Genomic DNA, 27,030 nt, shown 5'->3' on the forward strand with positions numbered 1-27,030 from the left:
GATTATAAGCCCAATGAAAAAGACTATGACATTGAAACCTGCATGTGAGTGACACCAACAATAAAATAGAAAGGACAACAGAATCAAAACAATCAAAATCAAATGATGTGAAATTATAATGACCAAGTTTGGTCCCAAAGAAGACACATGAGGTGACATCTTGTCTTTCTCCTTTGTGGGTATGGAACAATGCATATTATATCAGACTTTTTCCAATATCATTGGTTAGTTTTTCTGAATTTTTTGCTTTTTATTGTTTGTTATAAAGAGAAATAAAGGAGATATAAAAACAAAAGATATCAATAAACACTAACTAAATAAATAAATCAAACCTTCCTCATCTCTAAATTCTTCCTTTCAGGAGTCTCCTAGCCGATGCCAAGGAAGCAGGTTAGTTCCACAGACCCATGCCTGCTTTCCTTTGAGATTTATGTTCTTTATTGCCTTCTAATAACCCATGTACACATTAAGAAAAGCAAATAATGGGTAGGTGATGATTTTCTGTTTTAGTCCTCTGGGAAGGGGTCTTTGGAGACAAATGTGGGAAGGGAAGAGTAAGAAACCTGGGATGAAACATCTAAAAACTCTGTGACTTGCTTGGATTTTCTTCCATATAAATACTGGGGAAATTGTTACAGCTTACCTAGGCAATTGGAAACAAAGGGGATCTCACCCGAAGAAAAGGAATTTGCCCTGCATCTTTTGACACCTTAGACAGTTAAATGAGAATATCTCTACTGAAAAATTTGTAGCCAGGAAAGCCACTGTTCTTTATCTGTTCTGCTCTCTCTAGTCCTCTGTATCACTTACTTTTGTGTAGAGAAATAGCAATTCCTTGCTCTCTCTCTCTTTTTTTTTTCTTTTCTGCAGGTCTACTACACCCCGGCCAGTAGGCATCACTTCCCCATCACAATCAGGTAGATAGCAGATTGATACTTCCCCAAGGAGGTGAGGTGAATAAACATATTTTCAAAGTCCATTTTGAAATTGAACAGCATTCTAAGTGAAGTTAGGTTTCTCCAAAAGAAAGACAGTTTCATCTGAAAAGCCATGCTTAGGATTTACACATTTTATATGTAGGTGAGAAAGAAAAAAAGGCATTGGTAAATACATCTCACATTAGGCTCATAGCTAGGACTATTTCATATATAGTAAAATATACAAATCAGACAGGAAAGCACAGGACAGGGAGCAGTCATGATTGCAACCTCTCCACAATTTTTTTTTCCCAGTTACTCCACGACCCAGTTCCCAGCACAGCAACCAGGTGGTCAGGTGAGTTGAAGGGCAACTGGGCTTAGATTAATACTAATAACTAATGGGTGAGGGGAAGGTAAAAGGATCACAAAAGTATGCTGTGGGATAAAATTAAAAAGGTAAGGGGTGTGTGTATTTCACAGCTACAAAAAGGTTTAATATTGCCTCTTTTAGTCGATCTTCTTCCTTGGAATCCATTCCATACAGAGTGTCTGGCTTTGGTAGCTTTGGTCAGGTGAGTAATCTTCATCTCCTCTTCTTAAATAGATATTCTATCACTGAAAGAAAAACAGAAGATTGAGAATATATTAAGTAGCACAGCCTTATTTAAATTTAGGTATACATTCTTGACATTATATCTTCAACCTTGTTTTCCTTTAGTAGTGAAGATCTGGTGTTAGAGGCTGATTGAGGTGCAAGATTTGGGGTGTATTGAGTAGTAGGCAAAGACTACTAGATTTGAAGTCAGAAGAATGGCTCTACCACTGCCCATGTAACCACGGGCAAGTGACTTCCCCTCTTTGGGTTTACTCACCTGTAAAATGAAAGTATTGGACTAGATTGTCTCTAAAATATCCTCCCAGTTCTAAAGTCCTATGATAAATGGGAGAAAAGGAGGTAAGAGTGTTTAATTCAAGATCTGGATCAATGGTGCCCATTTTTATTTCCTTAGGAACAGTAGGGCTTGGGGTTCCTTGGTCTAGAGATAGTCCCCCTGGAAGAGAAGTGGTTTATTAAAAAAAAAAAAGTGGGAGACATGAAAACCCAAGAACTAGTACAATATATTTGCTCAGCTGATGTTTGTGATTTTTCCAGCAGGGGAACAGAGGCCTTCAGGGAAGAAATACTCCCAGGGAATCTCATACCGGTGAGTGTAAAGGAGGCACCACAGACCAATGAATGCACTGTGCAGAATTATGTATATCCTTCCAAGCCCCCTTACATTAGAGCATCTTTCTTTAGTTTTCCAAGAGTAAACTGTTAGTTTTAAAAGAAAGATGATTTGTGTTTTCAGACCAAAAAAAGTAAATAAAAGGAAAGTAGCTAAACTATATCAATGAAAATCCACATTTGTTCATAGTGGGATTGCTGAAGACCTTATTTTGCCTTAAGTAGTCACACTTCAAAGAGCAACCAGCAGATGGCAGCAAAGGATAGACAATGAGGGGCGTGCCAGGAATCCCATTGTTAACCAGAAAATCCATCGAGTCCGACATCTCAGCCTGACTGAAACACTAATTTAGCAGGGGGAAATGAGTTATATTGGTCTACTTCCCATCACCACTAATAGGTGAGGATAGGATTAAACATATAGTCAGTCTATTTTCCAGGACTTTAGCCAGTCCTCAAAGAACACCTATCAGTGGGATTTGCCTTTCTTTCACTAGAGGCAAATTTACAATGCCCCAGATGTTACCCTGGGCGTCGGTTTCAGGAAAGACTGTTTTCCCTTCTCCATTTGTTCTTTTGCTGTCCCCTTCTAATATATAAAACTGAATTATTTATATACACAGTTGGGTCCCTCTCCTATAACATCCAGTATAGGTTGTTTTTTAAAAACATATAATTTAACTTTAACATGTTCTTTTCAGTACCACTCTTCCTTTCTGTATATCCCCTTCTAAACTTCCTTCTGATTTCCTGTTTATTTTTTTTAAACAATTCATTGGCATTATTTTCTTTTTTCTTCATTTGTTTTTAAGTATTTCTATCACTACCTCCCCCACTTTCACTCTTCCCCCTCCTAAAAGAAGAAAAATTAAATCCCTCCCTTGTTGCAAATAAGTATATTTACACAAAACAAATCTACACATTTGCTGTGCCTGAAAATGCATTTTTCATTCATTTCGAGAGGCAGAAGCATGATTCATCATCAGTCTTCTGGAGGTATAATTGGTCATGACTTTTATCATAGTTCTTAAGTTATTCACATTTATTTATTTAGTTTTACAGTGCTGTAGTCTTTGTGTGAATTATTCTATTGGTCCTACTTGTATTAATTCATCTTTTATCAGTTTACACAAATCCTCCAAGGTCTGTCTGAATCTGCCCCTTTCCTTTTTAATTAGAGCACAATATTCACATATCATGATTTGTTTAACCATTCCTTCCCCAACTGATAGACATCCACTTTGTTTCTATTTCTTTGCTACAACAAAAGTGCTACTATGAGAATATTTTTGAACCTATGAGTCCTTGACCGTTTTCTTTGAGGTCTTTGTTGTGTAAGGCTACTTGTGGTATCATTGGGTAGAAAGGCATGCCCAGTTGACTGTATTTTGGAAATAGTTCCAAATTGCTTTCCAGAATGGCTAGACAAATTTACAGTGTATTAGTGTGCCTGTCCTCCCATAGCTTTCTCCAGTAACTGTCATTATTTTTTGGGGTGGGCAGTACATCTTGGCTATTTTGATGGGTTTGAGGTTGAGCTTCAGAGTTTGGGTTTTTTATATGTATATGTGTATGCACATGTATACATATACATTTTTTAATCATCAAAAATCTACCTTTTCTTCCTCTTACCCTATACTGTCTTCTTTCCTCTCCCTCTCCCCCTAATTGAGAATGAAAGAAAAACAAAATCCCTGTTACAAATATGTCTGGTCAAACAAAACACATTTCTGCATTGGCCATGTAAAAAAATAGAAAATCTCATTCTGTATTCTGAGTCCTTTACCTCTCTGTCAGGACATGGGTAGTGTGTTTCATTATTTGCCCTCTGGAATCGTGGTTGACCCATTATACTTATCAGAGTTTCTAATTCTTTCAAAGTAGGATTTTTGAAAAACCACATATTATCATTCTATAAAATGGTTCTCTTGGATCTGTTCACTTCACTTTGCATTAATCCCTATACTTTTCTCAGATTTCTCTGAAACAATTTCCTTCGTCATTTCTCATATCATGATAGTATTCCATCACAGTTATTTACTAAAACTATTGAATCATTTCTCAATTTATGGGCACTCCTTCAGATGCCCATTCTTTGCAATTTCAAAAAGAGCAATAAATATTTTTGTATACCTTTAGAGTTTATTTTACTTAAGACTAATCCCTCTCTTAATTTACCCTCCCTCTAATTCCCTCTTTTCCCTCCTATTTTCTTGTTCATTGAAATTTATTTCTGTACTTAAGTGTGTATATATATTCTTCCCTCCTTTGACAAGTTCATATGAGAGAGAGATTCAGGTATGTGGTGCTCCCCCTAGCCCCCATCCTTGTTGTTTGTATAGAAGTCTACTTCCATACCTTGACTATGTGAGATAATTTTATTTAATCTTCCTTTCCCAGCTTTCTCCCAATGTATTCCTCTTCTACTCTTTCTCTTTTCATTCTTCTTTTAAGATCATCATCATAACAGAACCACTCCCAGGCCCCCTCTCTCTGATTAATCTCTCTTTGTGACCCCTGAAGATGATAAGGTTCAGAGGGGACACATGTATCATTTCCTCATCTTTAAATGTCAGCAGTTTATCCTTTTTTTGTCTCATGATTGTTCACTCATGTTTACCTTTATGCTTTTTAAAAAATTTTTCTTTTTGCTTTTTGGAGGGAGCAAGGTAGGGCAATTGTCATTAAGTGACTTGCCCAAGGTCACACAGCTAGTAAGTGTTAATTGTCTGAGGTCAGATTTGAACTCAGGTCCTCCTGATTCCAGGGTTGGTGCTCTATTCACTGCATCACCTAGCCACCCCACCTTTATGCTTTTCTTAACCTTTGTGTTGTTTGAACTTCAAAATTCCTGTGAAACTCTGGTCTTTTCATTAGAAATGCTTGGAAGTCCCTGCTGCTTGTTGCCCATCCAAATGGAGTGGCTGAGATTAGGCCTACCCTCTACCTTAAGCCCTAGCTTCCATTTCAGTGTTCTTATGGCCTGTATTGAGTTTTGTCTTCCTCTCTTTGCATAATCCCTAATTGTGAGTGGGTTCTGTGAACCCTTGTTTTGGCTGTGATAGGCCCTGTGGTATATTGGAGATCATGTTAGTCTCAAGTCTCCTACACATGTACCCTGGAGATAGTACTCAGGTGCTAAGTTGGCCTTCCTGCCTGCTGTGACTTCCATTTCTCTGTAGACACATGGCAGGGTCTTGTCTCTTTGTACAGAGATATATAGAGGCTAGTTCTAATTCTGCTTCTGCTTTGATACGAGAAGGTCAAGATCTGTCTTCAGATCTGTAATTACCAGCATACTGGCTTATGATCGTCTTATTTAGAGTGCTGGCTTCACATCTATTTGTGGGAGCTCATGCTATATTCCTTGGCTTAACTTGGTTCCTTTCCTCATCTCACTGAGCTTTAGGCTAGTCTTCCTGGTAAAATTCTTTCTGAGGCAGCTAGGTTGCACAATGGCTAGAGCTCTAGGCCTGGTATTAGAAGGTCCTGAGTTCAAATCCTACCTCAGACACTAAAACCCTGGGCAAGTCACTTAACCCTGTTTGCTTATCTATAACTCAGTTTCCTTATCTATAAAATGAACTGGAGAAGGAAATGGCAAACCATTCCAGTATCTTTGCCAAGAAAATCCCAAAAGCAGTCAGGAAGAATTGGACACAACTGAAAATGACTAAACAACAAATCTGGTAAAATCCTTTGACCTGGCTTCTGGTCATCTTTTTGTACACATATGGCCTGGGTGAGGAACTTACTGCCACTTTTTAGTTTTCTTTCTGGGTCTTCGGTGTTTCCGGGGTCCTTTTCAGATTTTTACTGAGGCTTGTGTGGAAGAGACATACTTCTCTATGACCTTTCTTATTGAATTCCTAACCGAAACTCTGTTGTTAGTATGTATATATCTACTAATTCAGTTAGTCCTTTGTGTTTAACCATCCATCCTGGATATACATTATCTTTATGTCATAGAGAAAATCAAGGCACAGAAAAATTAAAATATAGCTAGAATACTTTAAAATACTATTGGAGAAAACAGCATACATAAGTGGCCTATTCCAACTGGCATAGTTGAAAGCCATTCTTCCACTTTTATGGACAGAGCCTCTAATGCTCACCTTGTAGACAAGATAGAGAGATGTAGTTTAGCATTAGAATAGTTAGTTGAATTTAAAACTGGTTGACTGGCCGCATCCAAAGTGTGGTCATTAAGGGGTAAATGTGAAACTGGAGGAAGGTCTCTGATAGAGTATCTCAAGGATCTGTTCTCAGTCCTATATTCTTTAACATTTTTATTAGTGACTCAGAAGAAGAGATAGATGAAATGCTTCTCAAATTTGAAGATAAGATAAAGGGATAGTGGACATGTTGGGTGATAGAATCAGTATTCAAAAAGGTCTTGAGAGGCTACAATGATTTACCAAATCATATAAGATGAAGTTTAATAGGTATAATGTAAAGTTCTATATTTGTGTCAACCTCTTCCTTCCTCTTTCCCTTAATCTTACTCCTACCTTTCACTTGTGGATCACTTAGCTGCCTATTTCAGTGAGAAAATTGAAACCAGATGATGTGAGGTCAATCCATCCTCTCCATCCCTCAAAATCTCTCAGCATCATCACCGCTCTTCCTCCTCCTCCTTCCCTCTATCACACAAGAAAAAGTATCCCCGCTCTTCTTCAGCATCTCTCTTTTTTGACCTCTTCCCGTATGCCCATAAAAATGCTCTGGTTTTCCCAAACCTAAAAAAATTATCCATTGACCCTTCCAACTCAAATAACCACTATCCCATATCTCTCCACCCTTTCACTGCTTATTTCTTTTAAAAGTTGTCTATACCTGGGCCTCTGTTTCCTCACTTCCCATTGTTTCTTCAACTCTTTGCTGTCTGATTCTTGCCCTTAACTATTCTGTTAAAACTGTTTTCTCAAAGTAGCCAAAGACCAGTGGTGTGTTTGCATTCCTTATTCTCCTTGACCTTTCTGCTGCACTTTAAATAAAGGTGCTCATTGCGTGCTATCTCATCTTCTTCACATGAGAAACTATACTGTTGGTTCTCCTACTTCTGTTTCCTTTGCTGGCTGCTTATACTTATCTCAGTCTTTCAATGTGGATGTTGTTCATGCTCCACTTTTTTTCTCTCTCTCTCCACTTTATCTCATTCATTTCCAAAGCTTCAACTACTACGTTACCAAAGCTTTTAAAGCCTCAACATTTATAGATAACTTACAAATCCATAACTCTGGCTGCTTTCAGAACATTTTCACCTGTTATATTCAATTGGCACAGCAAACCAAAATATATGAAACTAAACATTACCTTCTTCTTAAATCTGCTAATTCAGTTGTTTTCAGTTGTGTCCAACTCTCTGTGACCCTATTTGGGGTTTTCTTGGTAAAGATACTGGAGTGATTTGCCATTTCCTTCTTCAGCTCATCTTACAGATGAGGCAAACAGGGTTAAGTGATTTGCCCAGAGTCACACAGCTAGTTAGTAAGTGTCTGAGACCAGATTTGAACTCAGGTCTTCTTGGGTCCAGGCCTGACACTCTATCTGTTGTACCACCTAGCTTCCCCCAAATCTACTAATACCACATACCTAATCTTCAGAACGGTGGGATTGTCCAAAGATTAAGAGGAACTCTTTCCTCTTTCCCACCTCTCATATATAGTCATTTACCAAATCCTATCAGTTACACTGGCAACATGTATCTCACTCTACATTGCCTCTATAACTAACATAGCATAATCTCATCTAAAGTAATAGCCTCCTTTCATCTTCCTACTGCCACTCTTCCCACATTTCAGTCTATCCTTCAATTTTCTCATCCAGCCTTATGATTTCATTGGTATAAGGACCTCCCAGTGAGGAAATATGGATCATCAACTGTTCTGCAATTTATAATCTAAGGGAGTTGCTTGTGGCACTGAAAGGTTAAATAACTTACCTAAGGCAACCGGCTAATATATGCCCGAGGATATGAATCCAGGGCTTCCTGACTTAGAAGTGAGCTATCTACTAAATCATACCACTATCCTATGTCCTTCATATTATGGCCAAAATAAGCTTTCTTTCTTTTTTTAGATTTACTTATCAGTTTATTTTTTGATTAATTAATTTTTAGTTTTCAACATTCACTTTCATAAGATTTTGAGTGCTAAAATTCCCCCCCTCCCCAAGATGGAAGACAATCTGATATAGGTTATATATGTACAGTCATAGTAAACATATTTCCATATTAGTCATGTTGTGGAAAAAGAATCAGAACAAAAGGAAAAAAACCATGAGAAAGAAAAAACAAAAACAAAAAAGAGAAAATAGTATGCTTTGATTTATATCTGGCCTCCATAGTTCTTTCTCTGAATGTAGATAGTATTTTTCACTGTAAGTTTTTTTGGAATTGTCTTAGATCATTGCATTCTCAGAAGAGCTGAGTCTAACAAAGTTGTTCATTGAACAGTGTTGTTGTTACTATGTACACTGTTCTCCTGGTGCTGCTCACTTCGTTCTGCCTCAGTTCATATAAGTCTTTCCAGGTTTTTCTAAAATCTGCCTGCTCACCATTTCTTATGGAATAATAGTATTCCATTACATTCATATACTACAGCTTGTTCAGCCATTCTCCAATTGATTGGCATTCTCTCAACTTCCAATTCTTAGCCACCACAAAAAGAGGTGCTGTAAATATTTTTGTACATATGGGTCCTCTCCCCATTTTTATGATATCATTGGGATACAGATCTAGTAGTGGCATCTCTGGGTCAAAGGGTATGTACAGTTATATAGCCCTTTGGGCATAGTTCCAGATTGCTGTCCAGAATGGTTGGATCAATTCACAACTCTTACCAACAAAGCATTTGTTCCAATTTTCCCACATCTTCTCCTACATTTATCATTTTCCTGTTTTGTTATGTTTGCCAATCTAATAGATATGAAGCAGTACTTCAGAGTTGTTTTGATTTGAATTTCTCTAATCAATAGTGATTTAGAGCATTTTTTCATATGACTATAGATGGCTTTAATTTTTTCGTCTGAAAATTTTCTGTTCATATCCTTTGACCATTTATCATTTGGGGAATGACTTGTATTTTTCAAAATAAATTTTCTTATGTATATATTTGATCATGTCACTTCTCTGCTCAAAAACCAGCAATGGTGCTCCTTGTTGCTTTTGGGATAAAGTTACAAATGCTCTGCCTCACCTTCAGGGTGGCCTGCTTGTAGTTCCTTTAGCATATCACTCCATCTCCAGTCTCCAGGCCTTTGGATTGACTGTCCCTCATTCCTGGAATACTTTGTCCCTTAACTTCATCCTTTCAATTTCCCTGGCTTCCTTCAAGAGTCAGCGTAAATCCCTCCTTTTGCAGGAGGATTTCCCTGGCGCTCTCAATTACTGATGCTTTCTCTTTTCAGATTACCTTCAGCTTCTCTCTCTCTCCATACATGCACACAGTACACACATATATATGTGTACACACGTATGTGTACATACACATAGGTTTGTGTATATGTGTATACATATGTAATATATACATCTTGTACATCCTTGGTTATTTGCATGTTTTTTTCTCCATTAGAATATGTGCTTCTTGAAGGCAGGGATTATTTTTTTGGTCTTTCTTTGTATTCCCAGGGCTTAGCCTGGTGTATAGTAGTAGGGCTCTATAAATGTTTGTTGACTGACTACACAATCTGATGCCACCTTTCCTTTCCAGTTTTCTCTTATAACATCACCCTTGACACTCTAGTTTGAACTGGTCTGATTTCTGAATCCATATGCGCAATGCACTTCTGTACCTTGGTGCTTTTGATAAGGCTATTCCCTATTCCTAGAATGCTCTCCTTTTCTCTCTTTCCTTGTTGAATTCCTACCCATCCTTCAAAACCCAGCTAAAATGTCATGTTTTTCATGAAGTCTTCCTGATTCCTCATCAATAATAACACTGCCCCCTCAGATTTCATATATAATTTTGCTTTACAAATCTATGTATTTATCATATAACATTGCATATTACAGTTATCAGTATTGCTGTTTAGACTATAAGTTCTGTGGAGGCAGGAATGATGTTTTACCTATTTTTTAAAAAATCCCCCAATACAATACTTTGTCCATATTAAGTGCTTAATAAATGCTTATTTGTTGAATTAATAAACTACAAAAGTAGAGTACAAGAGAGGCATGGTTAGAACATAGTTAACATGAAAAGATATGTGGGTCAGAAGTATGATTTGGCAGCCAAAAAGGCCAATGTGACCTAAGACTACATTAATAAAGACATAATCTCCTGAAAAAAGGAAGGTGATATTCCTGATGTGCTAGTCAGATGAAATCTGGAATTTTGTGTTCATTTATGAGTGCCACGATTTAGGAAAGTTTAGAAAAGACACTAAGAAATTTGAGAGTGTTTAGAGTAGGGCAGTCAACATGATGAGAAGACTGGAGGTAATTTCAAATGAGAATTGTTTAAATGAACTATAGATGTTTAGAAGAAGAGATTTGTTGGGGACACAACAGTCGTCTTCAAGTATTTGAAGAACTATTTTGTGGAAGACAGCCAATGCTGTTCTGCTTGACCTCAGAGAATAGAGGTAGAAACAGGATGGAAATTGCTGAAAGGTAGATTTAAAAGGTGTAAGGAAAAACTTCCAAACAATTTGAGCTATCTAAAAGCAGTGTAGAATGTCCCAAAGGTAGTGGGCTCCCCATTATTTGAAGTTTAAAAAAATTTTTTTTTTATTTTCAAGTATATATATTCATATATGTGTTAATCTGCCTTCAACTAGCTCACCCCTCCCCATTTAGCAAATTTAAAAAAAACACCTGTAAAAATCCTTCTATACATAGTTATGCAGTTCAGCAAAACAAATTCCCACATTAACCATGTATGTGTCTCTCTTTTGACATTTTAAGTTCATCACCTCTCTGTCAGGGTGTGTTTTATCTTAAGTCTTTTCCACTTCTGATCTATTGCTACACTTACCAGAGTGCTAAAATCTTTCAAAGTCATTTTTCTCTATAATGTTATTGTATACTTTGTTCTATTAGTTCTACTCATTTACTTTGTATCAGTTCTTAGAGGTCTTACCAATATCCTCTGAAACTGTCCATCATTTTTTGTGGCAAAATAATTTCCATTATAAATATCATGTCCATTATAAATATAATTTCTATTATATTCATATGCCATACTTTATTTAGCCATTCCCCAATAGGACAGCCCCTTAGTTTTCATTTTTTGGCTACCGTTAAAAGAACTGCCATGAATATTTTTGTACATATAGATTCTTTTTCTCTTTTTAAAATTTCTTTCAGATATAGGTCTAGTTATAGTCTTTCTGGGTTAAAGTGTATGTACAGTTTGTTAACTTTCTGGTCATAGTTCTAAATTGCTTTATAGAATGATCGGACCAATTCCTCAGCTTCACTGACAGTGCACTCTAGTATACTGTTTTCCCTCAGCCCCTATTGGAGGTCTTCTAACAGAGACTAGATGACCACTTGTCAGGAATATTGGAATTCCTGATGGAATTCCTCCTGGATACCCTCTGCTTCCTGGTTTGTTTGGTTTTTTTACACTGCTATTGCAAGCAGTTTTATAATAACTGAGGAAACAAAGTCTGAGCTATGTGATGTATTAGCAAAGCATGCAATAGCAGAACAAATCAGTTCCAGGGCCCCTCAGTAGGCACAAGGACCTTGAAAAGAAGTTTGCAGGGATTTTTATAGTAAAGTACAGGTTTTTTTTAAGCATTACTATTTTTAGATTTAGGGACCTCCTGACTCCAGGGCCAGCACTCTACTCACTGTGCCACCTAGCCACCTCCTCCCCCCAACATCTTTTTTGTTGTGTCTTCATCCCTTGTCCTTCTTCCATGTTCTTAACTATAGGCAATCCCCCAAGGCTCTCTGCTGGATCCTCCTCTTTTTCTCTCTACATCCTCTCTGTTGATATCATTAGTTTTTATGGATTAAATTATCATCTCTTTGAAGGTGATTCTTAGGCCTGAATCCCTTTCCTTAGCTCTAGTCCCAAGTTACTTATTTTTTTGTTGGACCTAACCATCTAGATATCCTTTAGACATTTCAGACTCAATAGGCCTGTTCAAAATGGAACTCATCTCCCTCCTATGAACTCCATGTTTTAGCCAAACTACTTTAGTTACTACTATTCCACAAATAAGCACTCCATCTTCCATTTCTGTACCTTTTCCTAGAATGTACTTCTTCACGTCTACCTTTTAGAAACCGTAAAGACTTAGCTTATGTGCCATCTTCTGCAAGAAGCCTTTTCTGATCCCCTTGCTTGTTAGCATTCTTTCTATTCTCCTTAGGTTATCATGTATATATTTATAGAGGCAGTTGGTAGCACAGTGGATAGAGTACTGGGCCTGGAATCAGGAAGATCTGAGTTCAAATCCAGCCTCAGACACTTACTGCTTATAATTGCCACACACTAGCTGTGTGCCCCTGGGCAAGTCATTAAACCTCAGTTTCCACAACTGTAAAGTAAGAATAATAATAACATCTATGTTACAGGGTTGTTTGTGAGGATAAAATGAAATAATACTTATTTTTTAAAGTTTTCCAAATTTTATTCCTCTCTGTAACGTTTTTATTTTATGGCTAGATTGATCTAGGTCTGACAGATTTACTGCCTGTTTTGCAGACTCTTAACAGGGAGGCACCCTATGTTTCCTTTGGTTTTTAAGAGAAGTCTTTATGCTAGCATCAGGTTTTTATGCTAGCATTGAGAAATGTTCATCTAATAAATATTTCTGACCTAATTCCATTGTTATAAACTCTGGTTTCTAAACTATTTAGCAACCTTTTTCTTTCCTTCATTAAAGACTTTATGGTTAGGTATTGTACACAAGATCCACCAGGAGCCACCCATATCATTGTATCCTTTTGGCAGTGAGTCACTGAAATAATATTTATAAAAGCACTTAGCACAGTGCCTGGCACATAGTCACTTATTTTCCCTTCTCCTTGCCTGTTTACATGTTATATGTAGACTCTTTTGAGGACAGGGACACTTTAAAATTTTATCTTTGAATTCTCAATACCTAGAACAGTGCTTTACACATTGCAATTTAGCAAATGCTTGTTGGATTGAATTAGATTATGGTTCTCATATAGATTGACCTAGATAACTCCTTACAATTGTGTGAGGACAGAGTCATTTGGAGAATGCCTATATTTAGGACATAGAAAATTATTACTGTAATAATATATGAAATAATTATAATTAATTTAGTGTGTTCTGTTTCTTCAGCAGTATTTTCATGGGGTACAACTTGCCAGGGGTCACACCAAGACAACAATAACATACCCTAATATATGGAGTAAATGCTTTGACTCTAAGTATATGAACTGATCACAAGGGGGTGAGGCATTATTGCCTCATGCCCTTAACTTGCTTTTCTTTCAGTAAAAGCTCTCAATTCTCTCTCCCCTATCACCAGTATATCTGAATGTTTCCAGTTCACTGATTACCTTAATTGTTCTTTTTTATGTTTTTCAGACACTCCTTCACCAGCTTCTACTAATAGCCTATCTTATTGGTGAGTTGCAGTATGTCCCTTTCACCTTGGGACCTGATGACTGCCTTAATTGCACATTATATTCTGCTAGCCATGAATCCATCAGTCAGCGTAGGTCCTAATCCTGGTTCTACCACCAAGTGACCATGAGCAAATCATTTAACATCTCTGAGTTGCCATTTCTTCCACTTAAAAATAAGAAGATTGTAGATGACCGTTAAAGTCCCCTGTAGCTCTAGTCTATGGTATTTGGGGTACTCCTCTTTCCACTTTGTGTCTACCTTAGGGGCAAAGATTGCTGTCTCAGTTTTCACTACTGAATCTTATCTAATCGCTACACTACTCTCCCACCCCACCAAAGCTGACCTACATAGCCACAACTATTTAGATGCCATTGCTTAGACTCTCTGATTTTAAATACCATAAATTGGAAGCACAAGGTATTTTTTCCTGGTATGGGTAATTCTGACTATGTGAATTGGTCTGCAATATATGTACTGCCCCATTCATAAAATTTGCTATTTCATTCTCTCTACTGACAGCTCCTTTCTCACCCATTCTCCTTTAGGCCTCTCTCTGCTTCTTCAGGACCAGGGATTTCCTCTGTCAGGCCTTATCTGGATGGCGTTGGTGGGAATACAGGTTTCACACCCAGTCGCTTAAGTAAGTGGAATTAATTACATTCCCAAAGGAGTGTTCAAAATTTCAGTTCATATTTCCAGCATTTTCCTCAGCTAAAAACATGCTTGTTGGCATTCTAATGGGAAAAAAAATTAAATGGAAAACTTCTTTTTGGAATTAAATTATTTCAAATAACCTTAGGAGCCAAGAAGGGAAAAAAAGTATTATTTTATGGATTATAATGGTTAAGATGTGAATCCAAACTAAACCTCAAGAAACCAATTTAAGAGGTGTTGTCACACTACTAATTTATCTCTGCTCACTAGTGAAAGTGATTGGGGGTAGAGAGAGATACTGAGACATTTTATATTAAAGTCAAGGGAAAGAGAATGGATGTCTGATACTATTGAGACATGTAATCTCTTTACTGTGTTGTAGCTTCAAGATAGAAACATACAATGTGCTGGTTGACGAGCAACTTTCTAACAAATTTTTCACATGTGGGCCCATATTGGATTTTTTTTTTGCTTTTTTTTTTTGGAGGGGGGAAGGTAGGGCAATTGGAGTTAAGTGTCTTGCTCAAGGTCACACGGCTAGTAATTGTGTCAAGTGTCTGAGGGCAGATTTGAACTCAGGTCCTCCTGACTCCAGGCTGGTACTCTATTCACTGTGCCACCTAGCTGCCCCCCATATTGGATTTTTAAAAAAGGACGAAAATAAATTGAAATTTTTTGGTGGTTTTACATGGGTAGTTTCAGGTTGGGCCAAAATATTCAGTTACCAGAGTGGAAACAACTGTATGTGGTGGTGGTTGTCAGCAAGCTAGGAAGGAACTTATTTTTATTGATTGTGAATTCTAAAACCAAAAAGTAATCTGTGTGTACCTCTCCTGGACAACTACCATCTCATCGTTTTTCTTAATGATTCTTTCATCTTTAAGCACTTTCTACTTAACTGAAGTAAATCTCAGATCCAGCCATACCCAAGATGCATGGACTTCGTCATCTCTCCTTTAGTTATTTGCTAAAGGCTATAAAGAGCAGCAAGAATAAGCCAGTCCTTTATGCCATCTCTATTTCCCATGAGCTCAGAATTGTCCTGCCATTGGGGCTCACAGGATTCAAGAATTCCTGATGGGTAATTGTCTTTTCTGCTCCTTTAGGCCAGAGTATTGGCAGATCAGCACCAGAGACTCCGGTGGCTCTCCAGCTACCAGTCCTGCAGGTGAGCCCTACCTAACTCAAGTTTTACACAAATAACCCACTGCTCTTTGGGCCTCAGTGGGAAAGTGTCCAACTCTGACTTTTAGCTAGAATGGCTGAGTATAAATTGTGAGCAATAACCTGGGTTATCAGAGCACTAAAGGGAAAGTTCTGAAGTGGGTAGAGTTTATTGTTGTGATAGTTGCTGTTTACCATTTTCTATTGAGTCCTGTCACATTTCTAAAGGATAAATATTTCCAGAAGATACTTTTATCCTCTGGGAAAGGTAGCTACAATGATGCTTTTTATGTAAGAGGATAGTATCCCCTTAATAAAAGGATCTGTTCTGTAAAGTTTGGATTTAGTCAAAGGACTGCACTTTTGGACCTAGAGGGACACATGTAGCCTGGAGACTGAAGGTTCCCCACCCCTGGGATGGACCATTGGTCTGATCTACTGAAATAGGCAGGGCAAGGCCAAGAGAGAATAGGAGGGGCCTCCATGGAAAAAAACATTAGCTGGAGGAATGGTAAAACACGTGCTTTAGGTTAATATTCATGGTTTAGTCTTTGAGAATATTTCTAACAAAACTTTCTCTTCTTAGCTCCAGGTTACCCCCCAGACACCTCAGTTACATCAATCTAGGTAGGTAACTTGCATTGTATTCTATACTCTTTTCCTTGGCAAGAACAGGCATGCCAAAGATGGGTCACTGAGAAAGGAAGCTTTTCTGATGGCCCTCAACAGTCTGCAGAAAATTCTGTCTGCCAGAGGGTCAGGGACATTAAAGACTTTGCCCACTCCCTGAGACATATAGAATAAACTGTAGTTTAGGTGGATGATGGAAGACTAATATCACATTTCCCCTGAAAATCATGCTTAGCAACTTGCATCATGAGAGCTTTGTTGCCTCCTTTCTTGTGCACAACAGTGCTATATTTCTCTCCTCTATTGCAGGTTCTCCACCAACAGAGGCAGATGCGATTAATCAGGGAGAGTGAAGCACAGACCTTTTCCTGCTCCTGGATCAGTCTCTCCCCCATCTCCCCATACCATCCTGTGATATGTTGCCAGTGGGACACACTATAATTGTAGTTAATCTTCTTTAGGATGTTCCCAGAGTGTTAAAAAAGATCCTTTAAACCTTCTTGCTTTCAAGGCGCATTGTTAACTACTCAAAGATTTCTTTGCTTTCTGGGAAAAGAGGCAGACCTAAGAAACTTTGATATATGGGTGCTTTGGAAAGATGACTATTTTTCCTCCCACAGGTCATATGTAAATATTATCTCATGCAGTTTAAATGCAGGATATAAACAGGCCCCAGTTCAAATGTGGTGAACACCAATTATGCTTCAAAATTGTTTCATTTCTTAGTTCAGGGTAGCATTTCTCATGGTCAGGAGTAAGCCCTTGGGGCGGCCAGTTGGCTCAGCGAGTAAGAGCACCGGCCCCAGTGTCCAGTGTCGGGATGACATGGGGGATCGAATCCAGGCTCAGGTACTTAGCACCATACCCAGAAATAATTAGCTGTGTAACCTTGAGCAAGTTACTTAACCCCAATTGCTTTAAAAATAAAAAAAAAAGAGTAAGCCCTCAGCATTAGATTCAATTCTTCCTCTCTCTACTTTGTCCTGTGCTTATATATTATATCCAAAGTACTTGTAGCCCATTTTATGCCTAGTTACTATTAAATGGACTTTTCCCTTTTTTTTTCCTGTAAAAATAGGATCGGAGGCCCTTATGTTCCCAATTTGTTGATTTATAAAGATAAAAATAATTAGGAAGATTTTTTTTTCCTGTCATCAACATTCCCTGTACCAATCATGCAATTTAAAGAAGGAATTCTCAAGATTCTCCATCTCCCTAAGCATGGTTAAGAGCTCTGGGGTTGTATAATAGGTAGAGAAATATATTCTATCACTGAGGCAATTTAAAGGTTATCTGCTTTAAAGCTTTGATGGGGAGAAGTTAGTCATGAGTCGATGGGCTATCTAGAGGACACTTCACCACTACTCCATTATTATTAAACATACTGCATAAAGATCAAGTGGCTTATAAAGGGGGTCATATACTATCCTGGGAGAAGGGGTGGTTTTTTAGGAATAACAGTCCATCCAGGAAGAGTACAGGGCAGAACTCAACCCCCAAATTCTAAATATTATTCACACTGTTATTGCAAGTGTACCTCCCTGTCTGTTCAAAAGACCCTGAAAAGTCCATTGGGAAGCAATACATTGTTAGTTACAGGGTAGCCACTAGCACCATGTCATAATTTCAAGCAGTAACCATATCTCCCCATCCTAGATAGACATACTATCAACATTCCTTAGTGATTTTTCAGCTTCCTGAATGACCTTTAGTCTAAAACATAACTCATGACTATTGAGTGTACTAAGCCAGGCAGTGTTATGGTAAAAGGATGAATTCAGTTTAACTTTATGGATACACGGGAGATGCCACATACACTATTTATATGTGAAACAGTTGATCAAGCCCAGTTTCTTGTGGAGTGATTTGGTGTATGGACTTGAAAACTGAGGCATTCATAGTCTTGATGACATGATGCAGTAGGCTTATTCTTTGGTTCCAGAGGCTAGCATTAGAAACAAGGAGGAAATTCCATGGAAGCTTCATGATGTGGCGGGAAAGCTGATATACGTGATTTCTGGATTCAACTTCTCCAACACTCTAGGCTATGTGACCATGAACAAATCACTTAACCTCTCTCTGAACCTGTTTCTTCATCATTATTCGGTATAATATAGTTATCTGCTTACCTCAAAGGATTGTTGTTTTTTTTTTTCTAAAAGCAATCGGGGTTAAGTAACTTGCTCAAGGTTACACGGCCAGTTATTTCTGGGTGTGGTGCTGAGTATCTGAGCCCGGATTTGATTCAGGTCATCCCAACACTGGAGGCGGTGCTCTTAATTGCTGAGCCACCTGGCCGCCCCAACCTCAAAGGATTGTTGTGAGGCTCCAAAGAGATAGTATATGCTAATTGTTTTGTTTAAAGTATTATATGGCAGGGGCGGCTAGGTGGCACAATGAATAGAGCACTGACCCTGGAGTCAGGAAGACCTGAGTTCAAATCCGACCTCAGACACTTAACACAAAAACTAGCTGTGTGACCTTGGGCAAGTCACTTAATCCCAATTGCCCTCCAAAAAAAGGCAAAAAAAAAGTATTATATGGCAGATTTTATCACTTCATCTTAATGGAACAGCTACCTTAGAGTTGCCAAAAAAAAAAAAAAAAAACCAAACACAAAAACCCCCCACCAGAATGGGTGGCCTCATGAGTTGTGTGTTACCTATCAACCAAGGTACTGAAATAGAAGCTGGATGACATAGTGTCTGGAATGTCATAGAGATACATGCTTCAGGTAGAGGTTGGGCTATATGGTCTCAAAGGCCCTTTCCATCTGTAAGACTTTTTCAGGTTTGGTGTAGAAAATACTTAAACAAACCTTAGAACAAGATATTTGATATAATGTCTGGAACAGAACTAGGATCCTACTTTTCCTTGTGGGTTCCCTGAATACCTCTCTTATAAGCATCTTTGTAGCAAAAAAGCTTATACAGCAGCAGATAGAAAGGACACCTTTAAGAGCCAATGCTCTTTTATTTCTACTTCCCTTCTGGAAAGGCTAAAAAATCTTAAATATTACCATTTGGTAGCAGAGAGAGAACTACATTGGGTTTGTTAAATTTCTCCTAAGAATGCTGGTTTGTTTCCTTTAGGAAGCTGGTTTCCTTTCCCTTTATCTCAACCAGCCTCCCACACTTCCTCCAAAATAAAATAAAAACATAGTAAATCATGAACGTTAAATACTATCTCAGCTTACTCCTTAAGATTCCAAGCCAGGAGTCTAGCCTACAGGGGTGGCAAAGTGGATAGAGAGAAACGATTTTTTTCTTTGCCTTTTTATTACAGTTCTAGCAACTTGGGGTCCTTCTCTTTTTCCTTTCTCTTCAAAAGAAACAGTCCAATGATCTACTTTCTTTTTATCCAGCCCCAACTGATGAAAACCATTCTATAACAAACCAAAGATTAATGTAGGCAGAGGCCATAGTCCTTCTATTCAAAGACATTCAATATAAATTTAAAGTGGAAAAGAGATTCTTCCCCAGTGACAAAACCAATCCCCCAAACAAATGAAATGCCAGTCTCTTTTGTAGCTCTGGCCATGGGGAATAGAGATGTAACAGGGGCTGGTTTGTAAAACCAAACCTGGGACCATCTTCCATTGGGTTCCTGAACAGTGGACACCTCATTACCATTTGCTTCTCTTGGGGATGTTTTGGCTCTATTTTCTATCACCTATAGATTACATCTAGATCAGCCATTACATTACTGCAGTACTTTCTCTATGCTTACTGGGAAAATTGCCATGATATGGGCAGAATGTAGACAAGGCTTGATCCAGGAAAGGGATATATAAGGGACAGGGTGGATATGTCACAGTTAGTTTAAAAAAACAAAATTTTATGATTAGAAGTAGGGCATTTGCTAATGGTGAAAGAGTGTAGATAAGTAGGTAAGAATGAGGTAAAGCTTGAGTTAAAGTGGAGAGATGAGGAAATATGTGAATTAGAGACAGGCCAAGGTTCTACGCGGCATCACACTTTGGATATGCACTCAGATTGAGGCAGCTCTGACCCTTATACTAAGGAAAATGGCAAGATGCACTAAACAATACATAGTTCCTGCTGAACTTCAATCAGAACTCTCTTTACTTTCCTCCATTCATTATCTTCATGTGACTCATCATGGCCTCTAAGATTTAAGACCTAATTCCAGTCACAGTAAGCTAGGACAAAAAGGACAGCCCAAGCGGGGGTAGGCAAGGGAGAGGGTAATGGGGAGAGAGGGAAGGAGGAAGAGAGGGAGAGTGAGGGAGAAGGGGAGAGAAAGAGGGAAGGAGACAGAGATAGATCAATCTAGGTTCTCATGGCAACCCAAGGTAGTTTGGGTCAATTCCCCACTCTCTTCAATAAAGGATTGATAAGGGACACAAGACCCATATTTTGGGCCACTTGTCCTCCACCCCCCACCCCAAGACCCTCACTTTTTGTCTATGTCCCTATCTTCCCCTGACCAAACACACAGCCTTTCAGTTCTTTGCCAACAAGGTAAGAAAAATGTGGGTTTTTTTGTTTAACAGTCACTAAGTTGGTTCATCTTCTAATAACAACCTGCCCCCCTCCCCAATTCCCCACTCAATCCTGTATGGTCACTTCATCCTCTTCCTCTTCTTCCTCCTCTTCCTCCTCACCCCCATCCTCTTCTGGAAGGTCGTCTTCTTCTTCATCCTCTTCATCCAGACAAACTACCACTTCTGCTGGCTCAGGTGAACGAGAGTAGAACCAGTCTAACACTTGCTGGGTGCTCAACCCTGACTCTAGACTCAGTCGAGGGAGGTCATCTTCTTGTAACTTCTGGTGAACTGTCCAGTACCGTTCCAGGGGACTTGTGTCAGGGGGAGGGGGAGGGAGGGGTGGTGGTGGCATCTCAGCCCATTCCTGCAAGGGCTGGGAGAGGGGTTGTGGAGTAGGGGTAGCTGGTTCCTGGTAACTCTGGGGACCAGGTACTGCATTATCCCGAAACCACTTCAGTTGTCCATGCTTGAGGGCATAGCGGGTGTCACCAAACCATTGGATAATCTCAGGCCTAGGCAGGCCAGTGATTTGTTCCAGTTTACAGTAATCTTCACGCCGAGCCCACTGACACTGTAAAAAGAAGGACTTTAGAATGGCCAGCTGCTCTTTGGTCTTGCGCTTGGTCTTCCGTTGGCGCTGCATATCTGGGAAGTAGTACTCTGCTGGAGTAACTCTGCCTGGCCCTGGATTATGTCTTAGACCCTGGGGCCAAGCTGGCTCCAAATGTGGAGGTAGTGCCTGTTCATTGGGGGAGGGTGGCTGAGGAACACATCCCAGTGACTGAAGGGGTTTAGAGGAGGCAGTGGCTCCATTAGCCATTACTTGGAAAGAGGAAGAAGAGGTAGAGGAAGGAGGCAGGATGGATTCTGGCTCTTGCTTGCAGCTGTTGGCAAGTAATGCAATAGGGGAGGATCTGTCCCGAGTGTGGGACAGATGGAAGCCAGTAGAGTGATCCCAGGCAGTAGTTCCCAGGCTATGTGGTTGATGGTCAGGACCTCTGCTTACCAGCTCCTTAGTGAGACCACTTTGCAGTTCCTGCCAAAAACCAGGTTGATGTGGGAAGGCTCCACTGCCAATCAGGGGTTCCTTGGCCTTGTGGTGATTCAAGGGCAGTGAGGACTCTTCAGGCTCCATCTTTAATCGTTTCACGAGAGGGGACTCACTAAGTGTCAGGGGGCTAATGTGGGTGCTAGATGAGTCTGGGGGTGGCACTGGGGTGGGTGGACCATCTTCAGGGGGTCGCCCTGCATGATGAGTAAGAGAAAGAAGGGATTTGAAGTGAAGTTGGTCCCGGTTGTAGACAACCCGAGCCCGAGTCTCCTCAATCTCTTCTGATGACCAGCTGATGCCACAGCGGAGGCGCTGGGCCATAAACCAGGTCTTAACTTTCTCCATCTGCAGTCCATAGCGAAGGCAGAGCAGAGCAATGTCTGCTAGGCTGGGGTAGGGAAAGTAACTGAAAGTCCGTAACAAGTGCTCGTTGCCATCTAGCTCACTGGTCTGGGCAGCCTGGGTCCACACGAGCTGCACCTCCTCTGAGATAGGAGGGAGGCAGATGAGCCCTGTGGGAGGGCTGGCAAAACTGTTAGCCTCTTTGTTGGGGGGCATGGTGAGTTCTGACTTGTGCCCTTCTGAGATGGCTGTAACAACAAGAGAAATAATTTAACCACTAGGCTCTCTTATCTGCCTCCCATCTTCCCTGGCTTCTGTCATCATCAAAATCTGTGTGGCAAGGAGATTACCAGGTTGTATACCTTTATATGTCCTATCTTGTCCCAATTCCAATTCCCTCTAGGAGTCCTGTACCCTCAACCATCAACTTAGTGGGAGATAAATAGTCAAGGTCTCTTTTAAAAGAAATAGGAGCCAGGCAGCTGGGTGGTGTGGTGAATAAGCACACTGGTCCTGGAGTCAGGAGGACCTGAGTTCAAATTTGACCTCAGAATAAAAGAAATAGGAACTTTAATATTTATATTTGTCACAAACTGTTCACTAGGATGTGGAAAACTTTAACAAGGACAGACAGGTCTATTTTTCTTCCTCCTTCCTATAGTTTTAATGATAACTTGCAAGAAGGTGCTAGCTATACAATGGGTCCTTGCTTCCCAGGTGGGGAAGTAGCTTTACCTGCCTTGGACTCCTCCCCCTCCCCCAAATCCCTACTGTGATCCCTTTGTGATTTGGGAGTGGGGATCCTACAAGAAGGGGAAGGGAGTACCCTCCATGTTTCCAGCTTAGGTAAGACAAACAAAACAGTACCTTCTTAAGCCCAGACCTGGTAGCTTCACTTTTTGTTCTTCTCAGGCAAAAAAGAAGCAGGTCAGGTTTTTGGGATGGTTCACTCCTACTAGGGACATACATACACACAGGTCACATGGGGGTGGAGAAGGGAGGGAGGATTCTCTCCACCACTAAGTCAGCCTCTGAACAAAGGTTAACCCTTTCCCCAAGCCCACCCCCCCTCCTCCTGCCTTTGTCTCCACCAGCTGCTCAGACACTCCCTAGGGATCCCAGGGGGCTTAATACACTCCTGTACAACACAGTGAAGAAGGGTTGCTTTCATCTTCTTTTCTGCTCAGTGCTCCTCAGAAGACAGAAGTTGGCAGAAACTCTGTGGGTTAAAGGGCAGCTTTCAATAGTTCTGCCTAAATTAGGCATTGGCTCTACAGCACCTCCCAGACAGAAGGGTGAGGATGGGGAAGAATAAATAAGAAACCCAACAACTGGACAGTCCTTGAAGACTTTTCATTCTCATAAACTCTGCCAATGTTCCTGAACATGTCAATACACTGAATTATAACTTCAGATCTCAATAGCCTTGCTACTATGTGCTTCTATGACTGTATTTACCATCCCTCTTACTTGAGACTACTGAATAGTGGGAAAACACTGGATTTGAGTGTCACACCCTGGTTTATCTTGCCACTTATTAGTCCTGTGGCATTGGTCAAGTCATTTTATCTCTTCTTTATATATAAAATGGGAATATTTCCCTTACCTACCTCATGTTTGTTGTAATGACCAAATGAGATGAGTGTGAAAGTGCTTGGTAAACTGTAAACTGTTACATAAATATAAGATGGTAGTGTTTTACCTTGGAGTAAATCATCCACCTCCCCTCTATCTCTATGACAAAATACTTCCCAGTCCGGAATGTTACTATTCTGAGGTGAGTAATATATCAATGCAAATGATACTTTACTTAATGAGCTAAGAAGGTAAAGACAGTAGGTCTGCTTGTTTCAGAAGGTTAGATGCGAAGCTTGGAAACATTTACGTTGCCAGGTTTTTCACAATTATCGAGTGAGTTCAGGAATAATCCACTGCAAGTCCTAGCCCACTCTAAAGTATCACTGAGGGTCAGGTCACACAGCTGAATTTATACTGGTCTGGAGTCAAGAGACCTGGATTCAAACTCTGCCTCTGATACTCACTGTATGTATGGACCTTAGTTTTCTCACCTGTAAAATGTGGGTTGAGAGGAAAAATTGTTGACAAATGGCCTCTGAAGTCCCTTCCTGTTTAAAATCTACTTTCCTATGATCCTATGATAAGACAAATGAGGAAAATGGCTAATGAATTCTGAAGATAGTGTAAGAGGAAGACTAGGAAGATTAAGTGGAAATAGAGTTTTCCTATATTCTCCCTTCATTTTCTCAGCTTTGTTGGGTAGTTTAGAGACAAGGAACATATTTTTTTTGCACATACTGGAGAAAGGAAGCGTAAAAAGGCAAAGTTGAGACATGTTTTAAGAGTAGAAGACCCAAATCTCTAAGGGTCAGGTATCCTTCTTGCTGGTTATGGTATAAAAAAGCATGATTTATTGGTTAGGTTGCTTGACCAGATGTCAAGAAGACCTAGTTTTGAAGCATGCCTCAGGCACTTTATTATCGGTAAGACCCCATTCGATAACAATAGACCATATTATTATAAAAATAAAATTCCATAATACATTTAAAATTGCTTTGCAAACCTGAAAGTTCCATGTAAATGTGAGGGTTATGATTACTAACCACAGAACAGAGGATCCCACCTATTTCAGAAGCTCACCCCTAATGTTTGGCAAGGGGGGTAGTGGTGGTAAAGAGAGATCATTGCTAATATGGTCACAAAAGCCCTCTGGAATCCTTTGGCCTAGAAATTGGAACCCACCATGAATACTACAGAGATCCTAGTTTGAAAAATGCCTTCCTCCCTAGAAGAATTTGGTTTGGAAAGGGGAGAAAAACCACTAACCACATCCAGGGGATGATTCATGAAAAACATAAAATAATACTTTGAGTAGGTCCTACCAACAAACAGAAAGCAGAATGGAAAGCACTACAAGGGTTTCTAGGTCCACTTTTGAGTTGAAGTTAAGGGTATGATTATAAAGTTTCAATTGCATCCTCAATAAATGTTTTTAAAAAATTTTTAAGCTCTCTCCCTCCCCCCTTCACGTACACACATCCCTCCCCCCTTCACGCACACACACTTCCAACCTTTCCAAGTACCAGATAAAACAATCAATTCCATTTCATACTTTCTCTTACTTTCCCTAGGGCATTCCTTTCACCTAAGCAAAGAAAGCCCAAGAGACAACTTGCAGAGGTTAGGGAGAAGGGGTGGGAGTAGGGAGGGACAAGTTAGACTGCCCAGGAGAGTAGGCTGATTTAAGGAGTCCAGCCCACGTTTTCTTCCCAGAAGGAGGGAGGGAACCTGGTATCCATTTCGAGCCAGAGCCTAGAGTTGTAGTATGGAAGGTGGGTGAATCATTAGAATCCTGCTCAAGATCCCCAGCTTTGGCCCGTAAAATGGACAGAGCTACGGGCTTGGAGCCAAGAAGCTAGCTGTGTGACCCTGGGCAAGTCACTTAACCTCTATTTGCCACAGTTCCTCATCTGCAATCTGGGAACACACTGGAGGAGGGAAAGGTGAACCACTTAAGTATCTCTGCCAAGAAAACCTGAAATAAGGTCATGGAGAGTCGGACAAGACTGAATAATAAAGACCCCAAAGTTTCAGTCAGCAGCTCAGTCTGGGGTAATTTCCTGACAATGGGATTTTGGGGCCCCAAGAATTTACACTCTCCAAAGGAAAGAAAATGGTGGTATACTTAGAGATAAGTTTATGGGGGTGGGGATGAAGGGTGGAGAGGGGAACCTACAGGATTTGAACATGGCAAAAGGGGGCTGTGCCTCGTCGAATTTGGGGGGAGGGAGAATGGGCCAAACCCCAGCCAGGCTCGGAAGGGTGTTTTTACTCCAGTGAGTGGTGGGAAGACGGTCTCGGGATCCTGGGACTACAAGTGGCCCACCTGGGACAAGGAGCGGCGGGCCCCTTCACAGTCCGGGAAAACTTAGAGCGCACACTTTGGCTCTGTAAGGACTCTGGACGAGATGCCTCCGGTTCCCTCCATCCCTCCCACTCCCAATCCCAGCGGCACAGCCCCAGCTCCCGGGAGGCGGGCCAGGTGGAGGTGTTTGTGCAGGAGAGCAAAGGAGAGGGGGCAGCTTGAGCCGCACGCCCCCAGCCAGGGATTTCGGGCTGTCAGGCCCGGGCACAGGGCGGGGAGTTTTACCTTTCCCTTCATTTTCCAGTAGGGCCAAAAACAACAAAAACAAAAACGCGCCGAACGGGAAGGAAAGTTGCAGCCCTGAGGGCGGCGGATCGGGGGCAGCGGGTCTTGATACTCCTGTCGCCCTGAGCGGCGGGGCCCTGCCTCCCTGCCCGCACAGCCCGGGTCACCCCAAGCAGCAAGCGCCTGAGTCCCGGGCCGGGCGGTAACTCGCCCGCGGAGCTCCCAGCTTCGGAGTCCCCTCCGCCTCGCCTCGGGACTGGGTGGGGGGAGGTCCCACACTCGGGGGTCACTCACCGCGGTCCGGCCCGGGCGGCGGCTCCCAGCCTCGCACCATGGACCGGGGGAAAGGGAGGGAACAGGGGCCCGGGAGCCTCCAGAGTGACCGGCCCACTGCCCGGGGCTAGCACGGGGCCTGCCAGCACTGAGGGCCAGGCGGGATAGAATCGGGCCGGGCCGGGGTCGCTTCCCGGATTGCGCCCGTCCTGCCAGCCGAGCCCGGCCCGAGCAACGAAGTTGGGGGTGGGGCGGGACCAAGGGGGGGTGGGCGGAGCGGGGAGTCCAGGGAGCCAAGGAGGGCGGGGGCAGGTCGCGGGCTTTGATTGGCCAGGCTGGACTAGCGGCAGCGAGGGAAACAAGCTGGGACGCGCCACTGGGGACTCGGCGCTCTGCCTGGCCCTCTATTGGCTGTGTGGGGCTCCGCCGGGGCGGGCTGTTGGTTGCTTGTGGATCCGGAAAGAAGTCCCCCGAGCCCCGGGTGCTGGGAGATGAGCCCCTGCAGCCCTGAGGCCGCCTACTAAGC

The 27,030-nt window shown here is 41.0% G+C and overlaps 2 protein-coding genes across 5 annotated transcripts in view; one reads left to right on the top strand and one right to left on the bottom strand.

Moving 5' to 3' along the window:
* The window catches only part of RNF212B (ring finger protein 212B), a 64,212-nt gene extending 47,610 nt beyond the window's left edge, over positions 1–16,602 (top strand). Inside the window, exons 7-16 of the mRNA XM_069097865.1 lie at positions 362–390; positions 871–917; positions 1,233–1,275; positions 1,432–1,492; positions 2,074–2,125; positions 13,671–13,710; positions 14,258–14,352; positions 15,473–15,534; positions 16,117–16,157; positions 16,470–16,602. Coding sequence (XP_068953966.1) covers positions 362–390; positions 871–917; positions 1,233–1,275; positions 1,432–1,492; positions 2,074–2,125; positions 13,671–13,710; positions 14,258–14,352; positions 15,473–15,534; positions 16,117–16,157; positions 16,470–16,500 — 501 coding nt within the window. The 3' untranslated portion in view covers positions 16,501–16,602. The remainder of the gene's footprint in view (positions 1–361; positions 391–870; positions 918–1,232; positions 1,276–1,431; positions 1,493–2,073; positions 2,126–13,670; positions 13,711–14,257; positions 14,353–15,472; positions 15,535–16,116; positions 16,158–16,469) is intronic.
* HOMEZ (homeobox and leucine zipper encoding) lies at positions 11,433–26,757 on the bottom strand. 4 transcript variants are annotated; one of them, XM_069097849.1, is made up of 3 exons: positions 26,526–26,757; positions 22,931–23,015; positions 11,433–22,311 (listed from the first exon to the last, which is right to left on the bottom strand). In XM_069097849.1, the coding sequence occupies exon 3, from the start codon at positions 22,277–22,279 to the stop codon at positions 20,732–20,734; it is 1,548 nt and encodes a 515-aa protein (XP_068953950.1). In that variant the 5' UTR covers positions 22,280–22,311; positions 22,931–23,015; positions 26,526–26,757; the 3' UTR covers positions 11,433–20,731. The 4 variants fall into 4 exon arrangements, with proteins under 4 accessions (XP_068953950.1, XP_068953951.1, XP_068953949.1 ...); XM_069097850.1 differs by having other exon boundaries at positions 22,931–23,018; XM_069097848.1 differs by lacking the exon at positions 22,931–23,015.
* Between the last annotated feature and the right edge of the window lie 273 nt (positions 26,758–27,030).

Source organism: Petaurus breviceps, unplaced genomic scaffold, assembly GCF_028583685.1.
Source record: "Petaurus breviceps papuanus isolate PSGF00001 unplaced genomic scaffold, PetGlider_PUasm1.0 37, whole genome shotgun sequence".
Classification (NCBI taxonomy): domain Eukaryota; kingdom Metazoa; phylum Chordata; class Mammalia; order Diprotodontia; family Petauridae; genus Petaurus; species Petaurus breviceps.

Bases quoted from the DNA above. Each gene is read 5' to 3' on its own strand.
- HOMEZ (XM_069097848.1), bottom strand. From the start codon at position 26,565: ATGGTGCGAGGCTGGGAGCCGCCGCCCGGGCCGGACCGCG. The intron at 22,312-26,525 runs GTGAGTGACCCC...TTGTTGTTACAG, and splicing joins GCCGCCCGGGCCGGACCGCG to CCATCTCAGAAGGGCACAAG.